Source organism: Benincasa hispida, chromosome 7 (genome assembly GCF_027475165.1).
Source record: "Benincasa hispida cultivar pf3 chromosome 7, pf3_genome.v1.1, whole genome shotgun sequence".
Taxonomy (NCBI): Eukaryota; Viridiplantae; Streptophyta; class Magnoliopsida; order Cucurbitales; family Cucurbitaceae; genus Benincasa; species Benincasa hispida.
In genome coordinates this window covers 34,677,873-34,696,929 of record NC_143484.1, presented here as the reverse complement: position 1 = coordinate 34,696,929, position 19,057 = coordinate 34,677,873, and the positions used below count along the sequence as shown (strand labels likewise).

Below are 19,057 nucleotides of genomic sequence, written 5' to 3'. Positions count from 1 at the left end.
ACGTCCATATATACTAATTAAGCAATTTTTTAATTAAGAATTAAACACTAATTTAATAATACATACTCTCTGCTTTCAACCCATTGTTCAAACAAACATTTTTTTAACAAATGAATTGATTGTGAACTTAGGTTCAAATGTTTGAAATGAATACAACCAAAAAGTTATATATATATATATATATATATATATAAAATATAGTTGGCCTAATTAAACACTCAAACAAAAATGTTAAATGTTTTAAATGGTCAAATTAAAATTCCTTGAATGTAATAAAATATTGAATTTATTATAATATATTAATTTAAACCATAAGTTTTTTTTATTATTACGGTATAATAGCTTAAATCATAAGTTTTTTTAGTTCATCAATTTTAAATATAAACTTAAATAAGTCTTCATTCCATAAAGATTCTATATCTAATTTATAATGGCATATTAAGCATAGAGATATTAAATTTTGACATTCTAACGTAGGTGGAATATTCAATTTGAATATTTTTCTTCTTAATATATAATTACATAGTTTATGATAAATATCAGATTGCATTGGCCAAACTACATTGGACGTTGTGGGATTTCTATGTTATATGCATGGAAACATTGTTAATGAGCCAAATGGTATAGAATATGATAGACAACCATCTCTTCGTATAAACATGCATCATCAAGTTGATTTCAACACATTATTCAATGGATTATGTGATGCAGTATCCATAGATAGAGATGATGGGGTAGAGGTAATATTTAGATATGGTAGTTATATAGCGGAATCTACTTTCTACATTTCTATCTCATTACAAAGTGAAGCTGATATACGGTTCATGATGAGCGATGCTCCATACCCTCCAAATATAGTTGAACTGTATATATCCCAACCCAATGTCCCAAGTCCAACCTCAACGAGAGAAATTGTAATTACTATTGAGTTGGAAAGTCATAATGTGGAGCATGAGCCTTGTGATCCAACTATTGTCACAAATGACAAAGAAGTTGAAATAGACGATGATATCGATCTAGATAAACTATCTGGTGAATTTTATGGTGTTCATGAAGTCCTTGAAACTTTTTACTGAGATAAACCTAAACGACATGAATATTGTACCTAATTCGACAGCGGAGGGAGACAATAATATGGGGTCTGATTCCTTGCTTAAGGGGATGATATTCAATTTAAAATTGGATTTAAAAATGCAGTGAAGAGCTATTCGGTCATTTGACATCAAAATTTTGAAGTCATTAAGTCGAAGAAAACAGTACGGGATGTTAAATGTAAAAGATATGACAACGGTTGTACGTGGAGACTTCGTGCTGTCTGCCGTAAAAGACACGATAAATTTGAAATTAACCAGTATAATGACCCTCATTTCTATGTGTATGCAAGACTGAGTCAGGATCACAATCAATTGGACTCAAATCTAATTGCGTCTGAGGTAAGCAGGATTCTATGGAGTCTCCTGTATCAGATTTATACAACTAGATTGACATTTGATAACAACATTAGTGGAACGATGGCGAAAAGAGACACACACTTTCCTCATGTTGTGTGGAGAGTGTAACGATTACACTGCAAGATGTAGTTATCCAATTTAGACTCCCGATTAATGGAAGACCAATTTGAATTGTGATACTTTACCGAAAAAAGGAAAGTCAATTCAGTAGATTAGATGACTTGAAACACAGCTATAGCTACATGGTCTCATTTAACAAAGGGGAGGAATGGATAGAGTGGCCCAACGGGAGAACATGGCGAGCTCCAGCTCCGCGCACCTGCTGACACCTTTCGAAGCATTTTGGAGTGTGTGCTTTAGTTTTCGAATGTGTCGTTCAACCTCACAAGTCTACAAGCCTTTCTCATTCCAGTGCTTGCCTCGATCTCTTTTACGCGAGAAAAAGGGGACCACCTTCTAAGCCTAAGTATTCCTCAATGACAGCTCAATCCAATCAGATCCCTCTTTCGGGGGACTTGTCTTGTACTCCATTAGGCAAGAAGGGATCGGGTCACTAAATTATGAATGAGAACAACTTTGTACCATCGTTTTAAGCATAACAATGAATGACGCCTTTTTAAGGGAGGTCGTCTTAGCCTGCCATGGTTAACTGATCAATTCAACAACTTTGCCGATCTACCAGATAATGCAGATGAAGAGAAACTCCAACGATATGCTCGAGCATATATTCTCACATTGATTGGAGGATTGGTATTTTCTGACAAATCCAATAGCAGAGTGCACCCATGTATCTTCCTCTCTTAGTAGATTTTGATGTTGTTGGGATGTGTAGTTGGGGGGATGGATGTCTTGCATGGTTATATAGGCAACTATGCAAGGGTACAATTATAGATGACAAAGACATTGCAGGTTCACTTCTATTGCTGCAGATTTAGATGTGGGATCAATTTCCTCTTTTAGCCTTGATGACTCCACCGATATGAGAACAACTTGGGGGATAGACCACTTGTAGTACAGTAAGCATTTTTACTTCATTATGAAATACGAATAACTAATATTCAACTTCTGATTGTTGTAGATGGAATGACAATTTTTCTTTAATAAGAGCACCGATACATGTTCTACTACAGTATAGATACATATTGGATATGCATAGCCAAGTAATATTATATTCATTTATATATATATATATTATATATTAATAATGTTCAATCTTTTGGTTCATTCATATTTTTACACATATGCCTGCAGATTATTTGGAAGCCATACAATCATCTCATCCAACTATTGCTACCACATTGTGTCGATGACAATGAGATAAGGACATCTAGACGTCCACTCATATGCTTTTTTTTGTTGTGGAGTGGCATCACCCTGATTGTGTGATGAGTCAATTTGGCATATTGCAACAAATTCCTCAACCTTACAATTTAGATGCTCGACTCCATTCACACGATCTAAAAGGCAGGCATGAGCGAGGCTGAATTGCATATTTGGCTTCTCAAATTTCAATTTGGAAAAATTGTCAAAATTTGGTTGTTAATGGACCTTCTATTAACAACGATGTAGATATTGAGCCTAAATATATTGAACGGTATTCCATCGTGAGCAGACGATATATAATGAAAGCAGAAGTATCCTATCACTTGTTGGTATGAGTTTATTATTTACTAGGATCGTTTCAATTTTATTGCTTAATTGCATACCAAAATAATTTTAAAGTCATTAACTTGTTATTCAATTCTTTTTCAGGCCGGTTTACCAAACATGACATTATCTGCTATAAGGGCTTTGCGTCGACTCACATCTATATATTGAGTGCGATATTCCGATGGTGATGTTCCAATGGAAGAACAAGGTGATCCAGGAAGACATCGGGATGTTCTTATTCGACCTAATGTTCAAAATAAATATCCAGTAATCCCACCCGATCATTTTACACGTAGTTCCATGATGCCGTCTCCCTCAACATTTGAATTTTTTCCAACAACCCTTAGTGTGCTAAGTATGGAAGAATGACAAACTTTACATGTTCGTCCAGATGTCCATGATCAGTACGTGACATATCGACATCGTGGTGAGGGTATACACTTTACATAGGAGGGCCAACCAACAAATGTAAGAGGCCGTGGCGATCGTGGACACTGCGACTCAACATGATCGATCTAGGCAGATCTTATTCTGGTCATGAATAAAGAAAATTGTATTTATAATCAAATTTATTAATCAAATTCAAATAAAAAAATGCATTTTGACCTTGAATATTATTAAATGCGTCAGTTCAGGAGATGCATTCACTTCTTTTCTTTTCTTTATTTAATTACTTGGATGTGTCTCTTCAAGACCAGACTAAAATAATATTGAATGCGTCTCTTCAAGAGATGTATTCAAATAAAGAAAAAAATACACCTTTTTCCTAAATAGTTTGAAAACAACCCCTTTACCCAATTAAGTTCTAAAACATCCATATTTCTCCAATTAACCCCAAATTATATCTAGAACACACACATATATAACCTAAAAATATTTTAGTTAAATTACAAATTTAATTTTAGAAGTTTTAACTTTGCGAGCCATTGTTCGTGACATGAATGGTAATATTTCTACTTGCTTTAGAGAGTTACTTTGCTATGACAATATATTTGGGGCTCGTGGAGGCCATTGCCATGTTTTATGGCATCTCTAGGACTATTGAGACCAATATCATCCTGCTTTGGGTTGAATTTGATTCTAAAATTCTATGAAATCATTTGATTGGAAACTATTACTACATGAATGAGATTCAAGATTTTATTGATGCCATTTATGATATCCATTTTCATGATTCTATCCATGGGTCCCTTTGGGTCAATCGTAGGCGTAATTCCGTTGCACATGTTTTAGCTGATAGAAGCTTTCGGTATTTGGCTCTATGACTTGAAGACCATTTCCATAGGTGAATTCTACATTTCTCTCTAATTTGTATTCTCTTAATAGGGGGCATCTGACTTTAATGTAATGAATTTGTAATGTAATATAATATAAAATTCATATTTTTTATTAAACATTTTAGATTTGAATCGTAATACAAAACTTATTTGATTCCCACCCTTTTTAAGGCAACCATTTTTTCAATTGTATTCCTGCTTCGCCATCTCATTTTCGTTCTGCCCTCCATTATTCAAGGGTTACGCTCAGAATTTCAGTGATACTGATTAGATTTCAACTCACTAGCTCCTAATTTTCTTGTTCTGTTATGGGGAAAAAACGTTGCGTCTAGTATATTTCAGGAAGAAAAAAGGTCTGTCAGAACTTCAATAGGCTTGGTCCAAGAGCCGAGACGGAATTCGAAGGCGGCAATCGCTTCCGGCGGAGGCATTGTTCAAAACCCTTCGGCGGTGGCGCTATGGGATACTGGAACTTCCGCCATGCCTGAGTCTTCTCCGTTAGAATGCATAACTTCAAGCTACTCCGAAACTTTCTCTTAGTATCCTCGAAGAACATCGATTGCAACAGTTCCAGCCTCGCTGCAACCCTGCATAAACTGCTTCTGCCGTCTCTTTCCTTTGCCGCTTCCTGTGATAGGCGAGGATTCTATCACTACGCTTCGGGGCAATTATCAGGCGATGAGAACGTGTGCGATAATGAGAACGATAAGGTGTGTTCTTTGTTTCTCTTCCTCTTTGTTCATATGTTAAGTTTCATGGAGTTGAATTTCCGTCAACTGAATTGATATTAGATCTGATAGTATCTTCTGATGGATTTTATTATTATTATTTTTGTTATTTAAAAGAAACATTTCATTGAATAAATGAAATAGTGGGTAAACCCTAAAATACCTAAAGTTGATTACAAAAGAGATAGTCCAATTGAAAACTAAGTAGGAAAGATTCATATGATTAAAAGGTTGCTTAGATTTTGTACCAATACAACGCTGTTGAAAGAACCACGTTCATAAAATATCAAAACTGGAAGAATGATTTCCGAAAAGATGTTTATTGTGCTCGCCCCAAAAATGCCAGCCAAAGGGTCTTCTTAGTGCCATGAAATCAATGACCAGCCAACAGAGAAACAAGATTATCGAACATATTATGCAAAAAACCATTGACCAACCAAAAGCTTGCATCATGATATGCCAAAAACGCAATGCAAAAGGATAATGCACGAAAAGATGAGCGGCAGATTCTGAATGGTTATGACACATGTGGCACCAAGATGGGGAGATAGTCATATACAACGTTGGAGACGATCAACAGGATTAATAGCACCAAGGCTTAGTTCCCATAAGAACATGAACAATATTAAATTCCTCACCAAGGCTTAGCACCAAGATGGGGAGATAGTCTTCTGTTAGATGATATAATATTAAATTCGCTTTCACCTATTAGCTTAAACCTTTGGGTCAATCGGTGATTTAAGATCTTCAATTCTCTTTCATATACTCGTTGTACTCCTTAAGTAGTTAATTGAATTGTTGGTGGTCCTCTGCAAAGAATCTAGCCCCCTGTAAAATTAAGTAGCCCTTGGTTCACTGAGGAAGAGATGGAGAATCTGCTTGTTTGTCGTTCTAATTTTGCAGAGGAATGGATGTTCTGTGACTTGTTGCAGTGAGGATAAACTGGAAGTATCTGTAAGTGAATAGCGGTGAGGGTCATTTCTGAAGGAAAGAGCCGTATTTTCTAAACCAAGATTGTATTATTCTAAGTTGGATCTTTGAAGCTGATTGAGCCAACATTTGTGATCCATACTAACCAAATATTGTCCTGTGAGAAATTTAAGGCCACTAGGTTGGATTCTACATCATTTCATTCTTGTTAAATTGAGTAGTACTGATATAGGCCACGTTCCTTTTTCTTTATATTTGAATCATTGATGTCCTGATAAGAATGGCATCCGAAGGCCTGGATTGCAGCTTAGTTCAGGGGCTTAGGGTGGGGAGAAAGAAGTTTCATCTTGCTCATTTTGATTTTCTTTTGTTTGGACAGGGAGGAGTGATTTGAATAAAATTCCTAGTTTCATTGAACTGATTTTCATTCCATTCTTAAACGTAATAGAAACAAACCCTTTACCTCTATGGTCAGAGTAGATCGTGATCTTGTTAAGCTTTCTACAGGCAAACAATTTTAAATTTCTTCTTATTTTCTTGATATGAAATATGTAAAAGTAAGTTTGTCCTGAACTTGAATATTTTAACTTATCCTTGCCAAAGCTTAGCTTTGTACACGAGCCTTTTTTATTTTTATTCCTACTTCTGTATTTTTGACTTATTTAATCTGTAGACATATTGTTTGATTTGAAAGGTATCTTTTGAACAAATATACTTTCCAATTTTAGAAAGTTAAAGATGTTTGATGGTTATATGTAGTTTCCGCTTCGAAACCAAGGCCTTGATATTCACAAGCAAGGCAAGCGCCTTGTGCTTCCTGTTCAAGGTGCGGTGTTAGGTGACAAATGCGAAGAGAGATTTGTTATTGGTGACGAAAACAAGAGCAAATTCACAAACGTTGGCAGCTCCCCAGAGAGCTCACGAAATATCTTGCTAATGACAGCAGGGCATTCCTATCCAACTTACAATACCAAGCAACTCGAGACAAATGAGTTAAGGCCACTGGTAGAATTTAACGATGTGCAATTTGTCGACAAGCTTAAGCAAAATAAGCAGCTTGCAGAGAGGGATGCTGCTGCAGAGGCTCCTATCTGGTTGACATACACCTCTGACAATAATGTGGACCAAGCGAGAATTGTCGCTATCCTATTGACGAACTGTACTAATTTATTAGAATTGTATCAAATTCATGCCCATGTTTTAAGAACCAACATATTGGAAAACAACCCTTCTTCATTTTTCTGGAACACCATTATTAGATCATACACTAAGCTCGAGGCCCCAAGAAAAGCCCTCTCTGTATATATCGCCATGTTGCGGGCAGGTGTTTTGCCTGATTTTTACACACTTCCAATTGTGTTTAAGGCTCTATCTCTAGCTTATGCTTTTGGTTTAGGTATACAATTACATTCAATTGCAATACGGCTTGGTCTTGAGTTCCACCAATATAGCGAAAGTGGCCTCATCAGTCTGTACTCGAAGGTGGGAGATCTTGAGTGTGCACGTAAGGTATTTGAGCAAAATCATCACAGGAAGTTGGGTTCTTGGAATGCCATTATAGCTGGTTTATCTCAAGGCGGGCGTGCTAAAGAGGCAGTTGATATGTTCATTAAGTTAAGGCAAAGTGGGCTCGAACCAGATGATGTTACAATTGTTAGTGTAACATCAGCTTGTGGTAGTCTAGGTGACCTAGAACTGTCTCTCCAAATGCACAAATTTGTGTTCCAAGTTAAAGTCGCTGGAAAATCAGACATTTTGATGTTAAATTCCCTGATAGACATGTATGGTAAATGTGGTAGGATGGATTTGGCAATGAAAGTGTTTTCAAACATGGATCATAGAAATGTATCATCCTGGACCTCACTGATTGTAGGTTATGCAATGCATGGACAGGTGAAACAAGCACTCGAGAACTTCCAATTCATGAGAGAAGCAGGAGTCCCTCCTAATCACGTTACGTTTGTCGGGGTGTTAAGCGCATGTGTACACGGTGGGATGATCAACGAGGGGAAACATTACTTCGATATGATGAAAAACGTTTATGGTTTCAAGCCCCAACTGCCACATTATGGATGCATGGTTGATTTGCTAGGTAAAGCAGGGTTGCTCGAAGAGGCGAGAAAGATGATCGAAGAGATGCCGATGAAGGCGAACTCGGTAATATGGGGATGTTTGATTGGAGGTTGTGAGAAACATGGGAATGTGGAGATGGGGGAGTGGGCCGCAAAGCATTTACAAGAATTGGAGCCTTGGAATGATGGTGTTTATGTGGTTTTGTCCAATATTTATGCCAGCAATGGCTTGTGGAAAGAGGTGCAAAAGGTGAGAGAGGTTATGAAACAGAGGCAACTTGCTAAAGTTCCTGGATATAGCTTGCCTACAAGATTAGATTGAATTCTTCTGTTACATCTTTGTGATAATTCTTCTCTGTTTCTCATAATCATTCTCTCTAAATTAATTCTTTCACAATTCTCTTTGTATATAATTCAATTGCCTTACCGTATAATTTACTCCTTGAACTTTAGATTTATGTTTATTTAGTTGACTTTTGACTTTTTTAAAATTCATAAATTTAAAGTTTAGGCCCCATTTTATAATCATTTTGTTTGTTATTTTTGATTTTTGAAAATTAAGCATATTGATACTAATTTCATAAATAAATTTCTTCATTTGTTATCTACTTTTTATCATGGTTTAAAAAACTAAGGCAATTTTTGAAAATTAAAAAAAGTAGCTTGAAAAAAATTTGTTTTTGGAATTTGGAATTTGGTTAAGAATTCAACCATTACCAATGACACTCTTCAGCAACTCCTCACTATGCTGCAGTCCAAGTTTAATATGGAAAAATCCGATATTGATTCAGTCACACATGTAGCAGGTATTTGTTCTCAAATTATCTCTAATCATGAATGGATCATTGATTATGGGGCTTCCACACATATATGTTTCCAAAAGCATTTATTTCACGAGCTACAGCTGACTAGTACTACTGTTGTTCTGCCTAATAACACAAGAATTTCAATCTCTTTTCTTGGTAATGTCACTCTTTTTGGGTCACTTCATCTTCATCATGTTTTATATGTTCCCGAATTTCAGTGCAACTTACTTTCTTTCAGTGCTTTAACATTTGATGGTAATGTATCTGTCCACTTCTCCACTGATTCTTGTGATATTCAGGCAAAGTCCACTTTGAAGACGATTGGCAAGGGTAGGTTGTGATGGTTTGTATATTGTTGAGCAACCTCACAATATCTCCTCATGTTGTTAATATTGCTTCTTCCACTAATTCTTCCTTATGGCATGCCAGGCTTGGACATCCATCCCTATCTTGATTATTTGTTTTGAAACATATTTTACATCTTGATTTTGTTTCTCTAAATAATACACATCCCTGTGACATTTGTCCTTTAGCAAAACAAAAGAAACTGTCTTTTGAATCAAATAATAATAGATCATCTGCTTTTTTTTTTTATTTGATTCATGTTGATATTTGGGGTCCGTTTTCTACACCTACTCATGCTAGACATAAATTTTTCCTTACTATAGTAGATGATCATAGTCGATTCACTTGGGTCTTCATGTTAAAATCCAAGTATGATGTTTTGAAGATTATACCTCAGTTTTTTTCTTATGTTGAGACTCAATATGACAAGAAAATCAAAGTGTTTCGTTCTGATAATGCTCCTGAGCTTTCCTTTGTTGAGTTTTTCTTACAAAGAGGGGTTTTACATTAACATTCTTGTGTAGGTAGACTAGAACAAAATTCAATAGTTAAACGTAAGCATCAACATTTGTTAAATGTTTCCAGAGCATTGTTCTTTCAATCCAGAGTTCCTTTCAAATTTTGGAATGAATGTGTCTTAACTGCAACATATCTTATTAATAGGACACCTTCACCTATTCTTGGTTGGAAAACACCTTATGAGTTGATGCGCAGGGTACTTTAGTTGACTATTCTATTATAAGAACTTTTGAGTGTCTATGTTTTGCATCCACCTTATCTCACGGTTGTTTCAAGTTTGCTCCAAGGGTTGTCCCTGCTGTTTTTATTGGTTATCCATCAGGTATGAAGGCTTATAAACTTTTTGATATCACTAGTAACAAGTTTTTTGTTTCCCAAGATGTTGTTTTCCATGAACATCTATTCCTTTTTCATAAAGTGACCTTGGAGACCGAGCAACCAGACCTTTTTCAACATATTGTCCTTTCTCTAGCCCTTGATATCGACTTTTCAGCCCACCCTCCCACTGCACCTACCTTACCTCCCCTTCATATTGAACCTCTTTCTTCTGACAATCTTTCCCCATCAATTCCTTGTTCGGTACCTTCTACAACTACCCCTTCAGTTTCTTCATCTGTCACATCCCCCTCACTTTCCACTGATTTTTTTTTATCTCAGCAGCCTTCCTCATCATCCAATCTAAATACTCAACCCTTTGTTCCATCTCGGAGGACATCCAGACCACTCAAACACCCATCCTACCTTAAAGACTATCACTGCAGCCTCATAACCCAAACTTCTCTTCCCAGTTTTTCCACCCGATATCCCATACACTCATCCCTTTCTTATGATCACCTCTCCCCTGTTTTCCGCACCTTTTCCATTGCCATTTCCTCTCATTATGAACCGCAATTTTATCATCAAGCCATACCTTATGACCATTGGAAGACAGCAATGAAGCTTGAACTTCAAGCCATGGAAGACAATGATACTTGGGAGGTCCTTTGCCTCTATCCAAACATAACATTGGTTGCAAGTGGGTCTATAAAGTCAAACACCATGCAGATGGCTCTATTGAGAGATACAAAGCTCAGCTTGTTGCTAAAGGATATACTCAACATGAAGGCTTGGATTTTCTTGAAACGTTTTCTCCTGTGGCAAAATTAGTCACTGTTCAAGTTCTTCTTGTTTTAGCTGTCACCTATCAATGGCCTATGGTTCAACTAGATGTGAACAATGCTTTTCTTCATGGAGATTTGTTTAAAGAAGTATATATGAACCTTCCACTTGGTTATACACCTAAAGTTCCTCACAAAGGAAAGCTTGTTTGTCGATTAAAGAAGTCCATATATGGTTTCAAGCAGGCTTCAAGGCAGTGGTTTGCAAAATTCTTTGATGTTTTGGTTTCTCTTGGATTTCAATAGGTTAAGGCTGATTACTCTTTATTTGTTTGCAGTTCTGGTTCCGGTTTTATTGCTTTATTGGTGTATGTTGATGACATTATCATTACTGGTGCAGATGTCAAATTTATTGATGAACTTAAACAGGTTTTACATGTTGCGTTTAAGCTCAAAGACCTTGGGTCATTGAAGTATTTTCTGGGCCTTGAGCTTGCTTGTTCATCTTAAGGTATTTCTATTTCACAACGGCATTATACACTCCAAATCCTAGAGGATGCTGGTCTTCTTGGCGCTAAGCTGGTCAATCTTCCCATGGATCCGATTGTTAAACTTCGACACTCTGACCAGGAAGTCCTTGATGATCCTTTTCCCTATAGAAGACTGATCGGTCGACTTCTCTACTCGACTATTTCTTGGCTGGACATTGTGTTTGCAGTTAATAAACTTAGTCAATTTGTGGCCAAACCGTGCAAAGCTTATTTATCTGCAGCTCATCATCTCTTACGCTACTTGAAGTCAACTTCTGGCCAAGGTGTTTTGATTTCCCCTGCTGATTCATTTCAGCTCCGTGCTTTTGTTGATTTCGATTGGGCCTCTTGCCCTGATACACGGAAGTCTACAACAGGTTATTGCATCTTTTTGGGCAGCTCTCTTGTTTCTTGGAAGTCTAAAAAGCAAAATGTGGTTTCAAAATCTTCTGCAGAGGCTGAATATCGAGCTCTTGCTTCCACAACATGTGAGCTTGTTTGGCTCTACTCTCTTCTTCATGATCTTATTCCTATTCATCAACCTTCTTTGCTCTATTATGATAATCAAGCTACTATTCATCTTGCCACTAACCCTATTTTTCATGAGAGGACTAAACATATCGAGCTTGATTGTCATTTTGTTCGAGATAAGGTTGTTGATGGTTCTGTTAAGTTGCTACCTATTCGATCTATGCATCAACTTATTAATAGTTTCACTAAAACTCTTCCTTTTCCACGGTTTTCTGATATAAGATCCAAGTTGGGTTTGTCTAATATTTTCAGTCCAACTTGAGGGGGGATATTAGTTGTAATAGATTTTTGTTATTTCTGTTAATATTTTCTTATTGGTTGTTGCTTTCCTCTTTTCTTATTGGATGTATATATATAATGTATTTCTACCCAATGTGATAATAAGAGAGAAAGATTATATTTACATTTTCTCTTTTCTACTTTTGATACAAAGTAAATCATTGAAGACCATTTAGAAACAAAAGTCTATTTTGCACTAAAATGAACTATTTTAAAGAATAAAATTGAAAGGATATATTTTCCAGTTAGAAAAATGAGTTTTTTTTTTTTTTTTTTTTTTTTTTTTTTTTTTTTTGGCAATAATTGAAGTGTAATAAAAGCAAAAAATCATGTATTAGATTTAGAATAATGGAAAAAGACATATAAAAGAAAAAAGAAAAAAAAAGATTAATTATTTGAGGATAAATTAGAAAAAAATAAATTATAGTTTTGTTGTGAATTTGAGGAGCACAGATACCAATGAAATATAATATTAAAATAAATATAATATAAGATAATAATTAAATAATAAAGAGAAATTCTTATAAATAGAAAAATCCAAAAAAGTATTTATACTTTATAGCAAAAAGTTTTGAAAGTACAATAGGAAAATTCTTATAAATAGAAAAATTCCAAAAATATCTAGTGCTTTGTACTTTTGGAACTTTTTGTAATTGTAAATATTTTTAAATATTTTTTATATTTAAAAACTTTAAAATAAATAAATATTAAAATAAATTAAACATAATATATAATAAACAAAATAAAATAAATGAGCAAAATATAAAATAAGAAATTTCTCTAAATTATCCACTTTCTCCAATTTTTATGGAGTTTGTCCAATGTATATATTTCTTCTAAAACACACAAAATGTCACTATTTATAGGCAATTTGGCAAGTAGGAGGTAGATTATATGAACACTAATGTATAATATTGAGACACATGGACAACATTTTGAGAAATGGAGGCATGACACATGGTCAATGGACATTATGCATGAGCATCTATCGGACATCTATTATCATAATATTTATAATACTCCCCCTTAGATGCCCATGATATATATAAAATATGCCACGTTAAAACCTTACTAAGAAAAAACTCAATGAAAAAAAAATCCTAGTGAAGGGAAAAGAGTACATATTTCATATAATTTATACTTTAAAAAAGTATATTTACTCCCCGTCATAGAAACATCACATAAGATCTCTGAGTCACTGCATTTTAATGTTGTGCATTAGTTTTCAAAGATTGCGGTAGGTAATGCCTTTATAAATAAATATGTCAAGTTATCTTTCGAACAAATTTGTTGTACAATGATATCACCATTTTCTTCAAGATCATGAGTGTGGTAAAACTCTGGTGAAATATGCTTTGTTCTATCTTCTTTAATATATCATCTTTTCACTTGGGATATGCATATTGTGTTGTCTTCGTATAATGTTGTTGGAAGATTTTTTTATTAGAAGACAAACCACATGTTTCACGAATGTGTTGAGTCATTGATCTTAGCTATACACATTCTCGACTAGCCTCGTGAAATGCTAGAATTTCAACATGATTTGAGGAAATAGCCGTTATGGTCTGTTTCACTGACCGCCACGATACAACAGTTCCTCCATATGTGAATAGATAATCTGTTTCAGATCTAGCTTTATGTGGATAAGATAAATATCTAGAATCCACATAACCGACTAGATCAAAATTTGATTTATTTGAATAAAACAAACTCATATCAATCATTCCTCAGAGATAACGGAGTATATGCTTAATTCCGTTCCAATTTCTTTTTGTTGGAGATAACTATATCTTACTAATAAATTTATTGAAAATGCAATATTTGATATTGTATTATTAGCAAGATACATAACTGCACCAATTGCACTAAAATACGGTACTTCAAGACCAAGAAGTTCTTCATTATCGTCTTGAGATCGAAATATATTTTTCTTCACATCTAGTGAACGAACTTCCATTGGAATGTTCAATGGATATACTTTGTCCATACAGAACCTTTTCAAAAATTTTTTTGTATAAGTTGATTGTTGAACAAATATCCCATCTACTAAATGTTCAATTTGTAAACCAAGACAAAATTTTATTTTTTCTAGATTTTTCATCTCAAATTCTTTCTTAAGATATCTTATTACCTTTGAAATCTCTTCAAGAGTTCCAATTAGATTTAAATTATCAACATATACAGTTATAATAGCAAATCCTAATTGTGATTTCTTTATAAAAACACATGGGCATATTGGATTGCTTTGATATCTTCTTTCAACAAATATCCACTCAGGTGATTGTACTATATTCGTCCTGATTGTTCAATCCATATAACGATATCTGTAACTTTATTGAATATAATTTTTTGGGATTTGATTTATATGTTTCAGGTACCTTAAATCCTTCCGGAATTCTCATATAAATATCACTATCAAAAGATCCATATAAATATGATGTGACTACATTCATAAGATGCATGTCTAAATTTTCATACACAATCAGACAAATTAATATCTTAATGTAATTGCATCCATCACTGGAGAATACGTTTCCTCATAATTAATATCAGGTCTTTATGAGAAACCTTATGCAACTAGTCTTATTTTATATCTTGTGACCACATTATTTTCATTTCTTTTTCTCATAAATACCTATTTGTATCCCACAAGTTTGACACCTTTTGGTGTTCGTACTACTTGTCTAAAAACCTGACGTTTGAAAGTGAGTTTAGTTCTACCTCGATTGCTTCTTTCCACCAAAACCAATCTTTTCTATGTTAACATTCTTCAACAAATTTTAGTTCAGAATCCTCATTTTCAGATATAATATCAAGAGCAATATTATACGCAAAAATGTTGTTAAGAATTACATGAGTTTGGTTCTATCTTTTTCCTGTCATGACATAGTTTATTGAAATCTCATTAATCTTTAGGTATTTCACCTTCCTCACTAGTCAGTTAAGAATTTATTCATGGGTATTTACATCCTCAACCAAGTCTTTTTGACTATTAATTATATTTCTTTTTTGAGGATGTTTATCTTTAGAACCCACTGGTCTACTACGCTTTTGGCGTGTTTCGAACTCATTAATAACAACTTGCTGTGTTTGGATATCAATTTCCAATGAAACATTTGTAGTTGGTATATGTAATTTAGTTACTTTCTTTGCATCTATAAATGCATCTGGTAACTGATTTGCTATATTTTACAAATGAATTATCTTCTGAACTTCAAGTTCATTTTGATTTGTAGGGGAATCTAAATGAAACAACAACGATGCATTCCATGTAATTTCTTTTTCCAACTTCTTAATTTCTCTCTCTATTGTTGAAAAATTTGTCTCATTAAAATGACAATTAGCCAATCGTGTAGTAAATACATCACCCGTCAGGGGTTCAAGATTTTAATAATTGATGGGGAATCATATCAAATATATATTCCTAACCTCCTTTGAGGATCCATCTTAGGTGGAGCAATTGGAACATATACTGCACATCAAAAAATTCTGAGTACTTATGATAAGATATTGGCCTAATGCATACAAGTGACGCTGCATGCAAAATGGCATGTCCCCATACAGTTGTAGGAAGCTTAGCTCTCATAAGCAAAGATTTTACAATTAATTGCAAACGTTTTATGAATGATTCTGTTAAACCATTTTGTGTGTGAACATGAACTACAAAATGTTCAACACTTATTCCAATTAACATACAATAATTATAAGTCTGGGATGTAAATTCACCAACATTATTAAGATGAATGATCTTAATTGTATAATCAAGAAATTGTGCTCTTAACTCAATTATTTGAGCAAGTAATCTTGCAAATACAAGATTTCAACTTCATAATAAACATACATGTGACCATCTATTGGATGCGTTTATTAATACCATAAAATATCTAAATGGTCTATTTGGTGGGTTAATAGTTCCACATATATCACCATGAATTCGTTCTAAAAATGTAGGTGATTCAGTCCCCACTTTGACTGGTGATGGTCTAAAGATTAATTTGCCTTGAGAGAAAGCATCACATGATGATTCATTAGATTGAAGAATCTTTTGCCTCTTCAATGGATATTCATTTGAATTCTCATCATTATAGATCCTAAGTGCCATGTCAACTTATAAATATGTCTGGATTCATGAACTTCAGGTTCATTGTTGCATATGTTTCAATTACTCGTATATGAGTATAAAATAATCCATAAGATAAAACAGACAATTCTTCCAATATACGTTTTTTTTTTCATATGAGACAGCAGATATGATATAAAGATACTCCATATTATTCTTTTTATCAGTCTCAATATGATAACCATTGTAACGTATATCTTTAAAACTAAGTAGATTTCTCTTTGATTGACTAAAGAACAATGTATTGTCAATCGTAGATTTTGTTCCTATAGGTAAAATAAGTTTTTCCAAACCCTTCAATTAAGTTTGTAGAACTTGATGTTGTATTGACTTTTGCTTTCAGCATTGTCAGTTTGAAAAAATATTTTCTACTTGTAAGTATTGTATGCGTAGTTGCACTGTATGTCAGGCATAGATCTTCTTTACTCACTTTTTAGTCATCCAATATATGAAAATGATCTAGGTTTCTTCATTAAAAGAAAATAATTATAATAAGAAAAACAACATTTGAAATATACAAAGGTTAACATCTACTAAGAGGGAAAAAACATGGAGATGAATAAAAAAAAACATTAAGTCTAGATATTTTTAAAGTCAAAGGAAACACATGATGTTCCATCAATTCTGCCGATTTTCTCTTCAGGAGATTCAAAGAAGTTTGCCACATCTAAATTTTTCATATGGGATAGATCAAATATGTCATTATCCTGGTATGCAAAATTTGCTTCCACATTTTTCTCTTTTTCCATCAGGGATGCTTGATAGAGATTAACTATGTATTTTGACGTACGACAGGTACATGACCAATGCCTAGTCATTCCGTATTGGAAGCATTTATTTTCAACACCTTTTGAACTTTTATCTTGTGGAGTTTTTCCTTTGTGATCATCATTCTATGTGGTTTTTTTTGAAATTTGAATGATTAGAATGATCACCACGATAATAATAATTTCTTCCTCTGCCACGGTCATGACCTCAACCATAACCACGACCTCGACCACGATTATTATTAAAATTCACAGCATTCATCTTGATGTCGTTCCGATTGGTCGAGATTCATGATTTTTCATCAATAACTTGTTATTTTATTCGACCACAAGAAGACACGAAATTAGTTCAGATATTGTTTAAAACCTTTCTCTCGATATTGCTACTGCAGGAGCATATTCGAGATACAAAATGTAAAAAATATCTTCTCTAACATATCAGTATCAGTAACTTTATTTTCGCATAACAACAGTTTCAAACTGATTTTAAATAATGTGGAGTTGTAGTCACTTACTAATTTGAAATCTTGTAGCATCAAGTGCATCCACTCATAACAAGCTTTAGGAAGAATAACTGCTTTGATGATCATACCTCTCTTTCAATTTTTTTCACAAGATACGAGGATCTTTTATTGTAAGATACTTTATTTTCAATCTCTCGTAAAGATGATGACGAAGGAAAATCATAGCTTTTGTTTTGTCTTGACTGGATATCCTATTTCCTTTTTAATAGTCTCTCCAAGATTCATAGCTGTGTATGTCTTCCAAAACCCACCAAGGCAATTTGGCAAGTGAGACACATGGACACAAATAACGTGTAATATTGAGACACATGGACAACACTTTGAAAAATGAGGGCATGACACCTGATAGATGACACTAAACATGAGCATTTAATGGGCATCTATTGTCATAATATTTATAATATGTTTAACATTTTAAAAGTTATTATATTATTTTATTCTTATGTGAATATTTTCAAATTGTCATTATAGAAAATTATTTAGAAATTTAGACCAAAATTGAGACTTCAACTAGAGTAATATTGTAGAAAGAACATAAATATATATTTGGAAAATTTTCACATATAGAAAAAATGTCAAACTATTTATAGAAATAACAAAAAAATAAAAAAATAAATAAAATACTGATAGACGTTGATAGACTTCTATCGACGTCTATCACATAGTATGAATGATAGAGTTCTATCGATTTCAATCACTGATCGACACTGATAGGCTTCAATCAGCTTCTGTCAATTTTTTCTTATTTATCTATTTTTGAAAATTCCTATATATATATATATATATATATTAGGTTAAATTATAAAAAATACCCCTGAACTTTACACTTTGTGTAAAAAATGCCCATGAAGTTTCAAAAGTTTCAAAAATGCTCTTAAACTTTTAAAAAAAAAAAAATTCAAAAGTACCATTGTCGTTAATTTTTTTTTATGGAAACCGTTAAAGTTTTGTTTCAAAAATACCTATGAACTTTCAAAATGTTTAAAAAATAACCTTAACTTAATAAATTTTTAAAAATATCTATACTATTAGTATTTGAACAGAAACCGTTAATTTCTCATGACAAAATTGACTCTACAAATTTAAAAAAATAAAAAAATGCTCATAGTAATCAATTTGTTTGAAGTTTTCTTAAGTTAAAAAAGAATCAATTTTAAAATAAATTATATAGATATCATCATTTCACTTATATGTGTACTCTCACATTTCTCTTAATTTTCCAATTCTCTGCTTACACAAATGTTCTAAACAACCAAAATAAGAACCAAAATTTTCAGTTAAAACATAAAATAAAAATACCACAAAACTTCACAAAACTCCAAAATCAAAATCTCCGCTTGAAACATACCAAAACGATAAATAGTCAAATAAAAAAGTGTCAACCTAAATCTTATTGGCTCTTAGGAATTTAATATTTATTTTAATTCTTGG

At 33.5% G+C, this 19,057-nt stretch overlaps 2 protein-coding genes and 1 pseudogene across 2 annotated transcripts; all 3 read left to right on the top strand.

Moving 5' to 3' along the window:
• Positions 1-4,367: 4,367 nt before the first annotated feature.
• On the top strand, positions 4,368-8,570 carry LOC120082217 (pentatricopeptide repeat-containing protein At1g77170, mitochondrial-like). The gene is made up of 2 exons (XM_039037496.2): positions 4,368-5,088; positions 6,796-8,570. Exons 1-2 carry the CDS (start codon positions 4,882-4,884, stop codon positions 8,428-8,430), a joined length of 1,842 nt encoding a protein of 613 aa, XP_038893424.1. The 5' UTR covers positions 4,368-4,881; the 3' UTR covers positions 8,431-8,570.
• A 283-nt stretch (positions 8,571-8,853) lies between these two features.
• On the top strand, positions 8,854-11,385 carry LOC150035126 (uncharacterized). Its single transcript, XM_090315235.1, has 4 exons — positions 8,854-9,244; positions 10,101-10,793; positions 10,883-11,135; positions 11,214-11,385. The coding sequence occupies exons 1-4, from the start codon at positions 8,854-8,856 to the stop codon at positions 11,383-11,385; spliced, it is 1,509 nt and encodes a 502-aa protein (XP_090171361.1).
• An 84-nt stretch (positions 11,386-11,469) lies between these two features.
• Positions 11,470-12,198, top strand: LOC150035125 (secreted RxLR effector protein 161 pseudogene; annotated as a pseudogene).
• Positions 12,199-19,057: the final 6,859 nt, after the last annotated feature.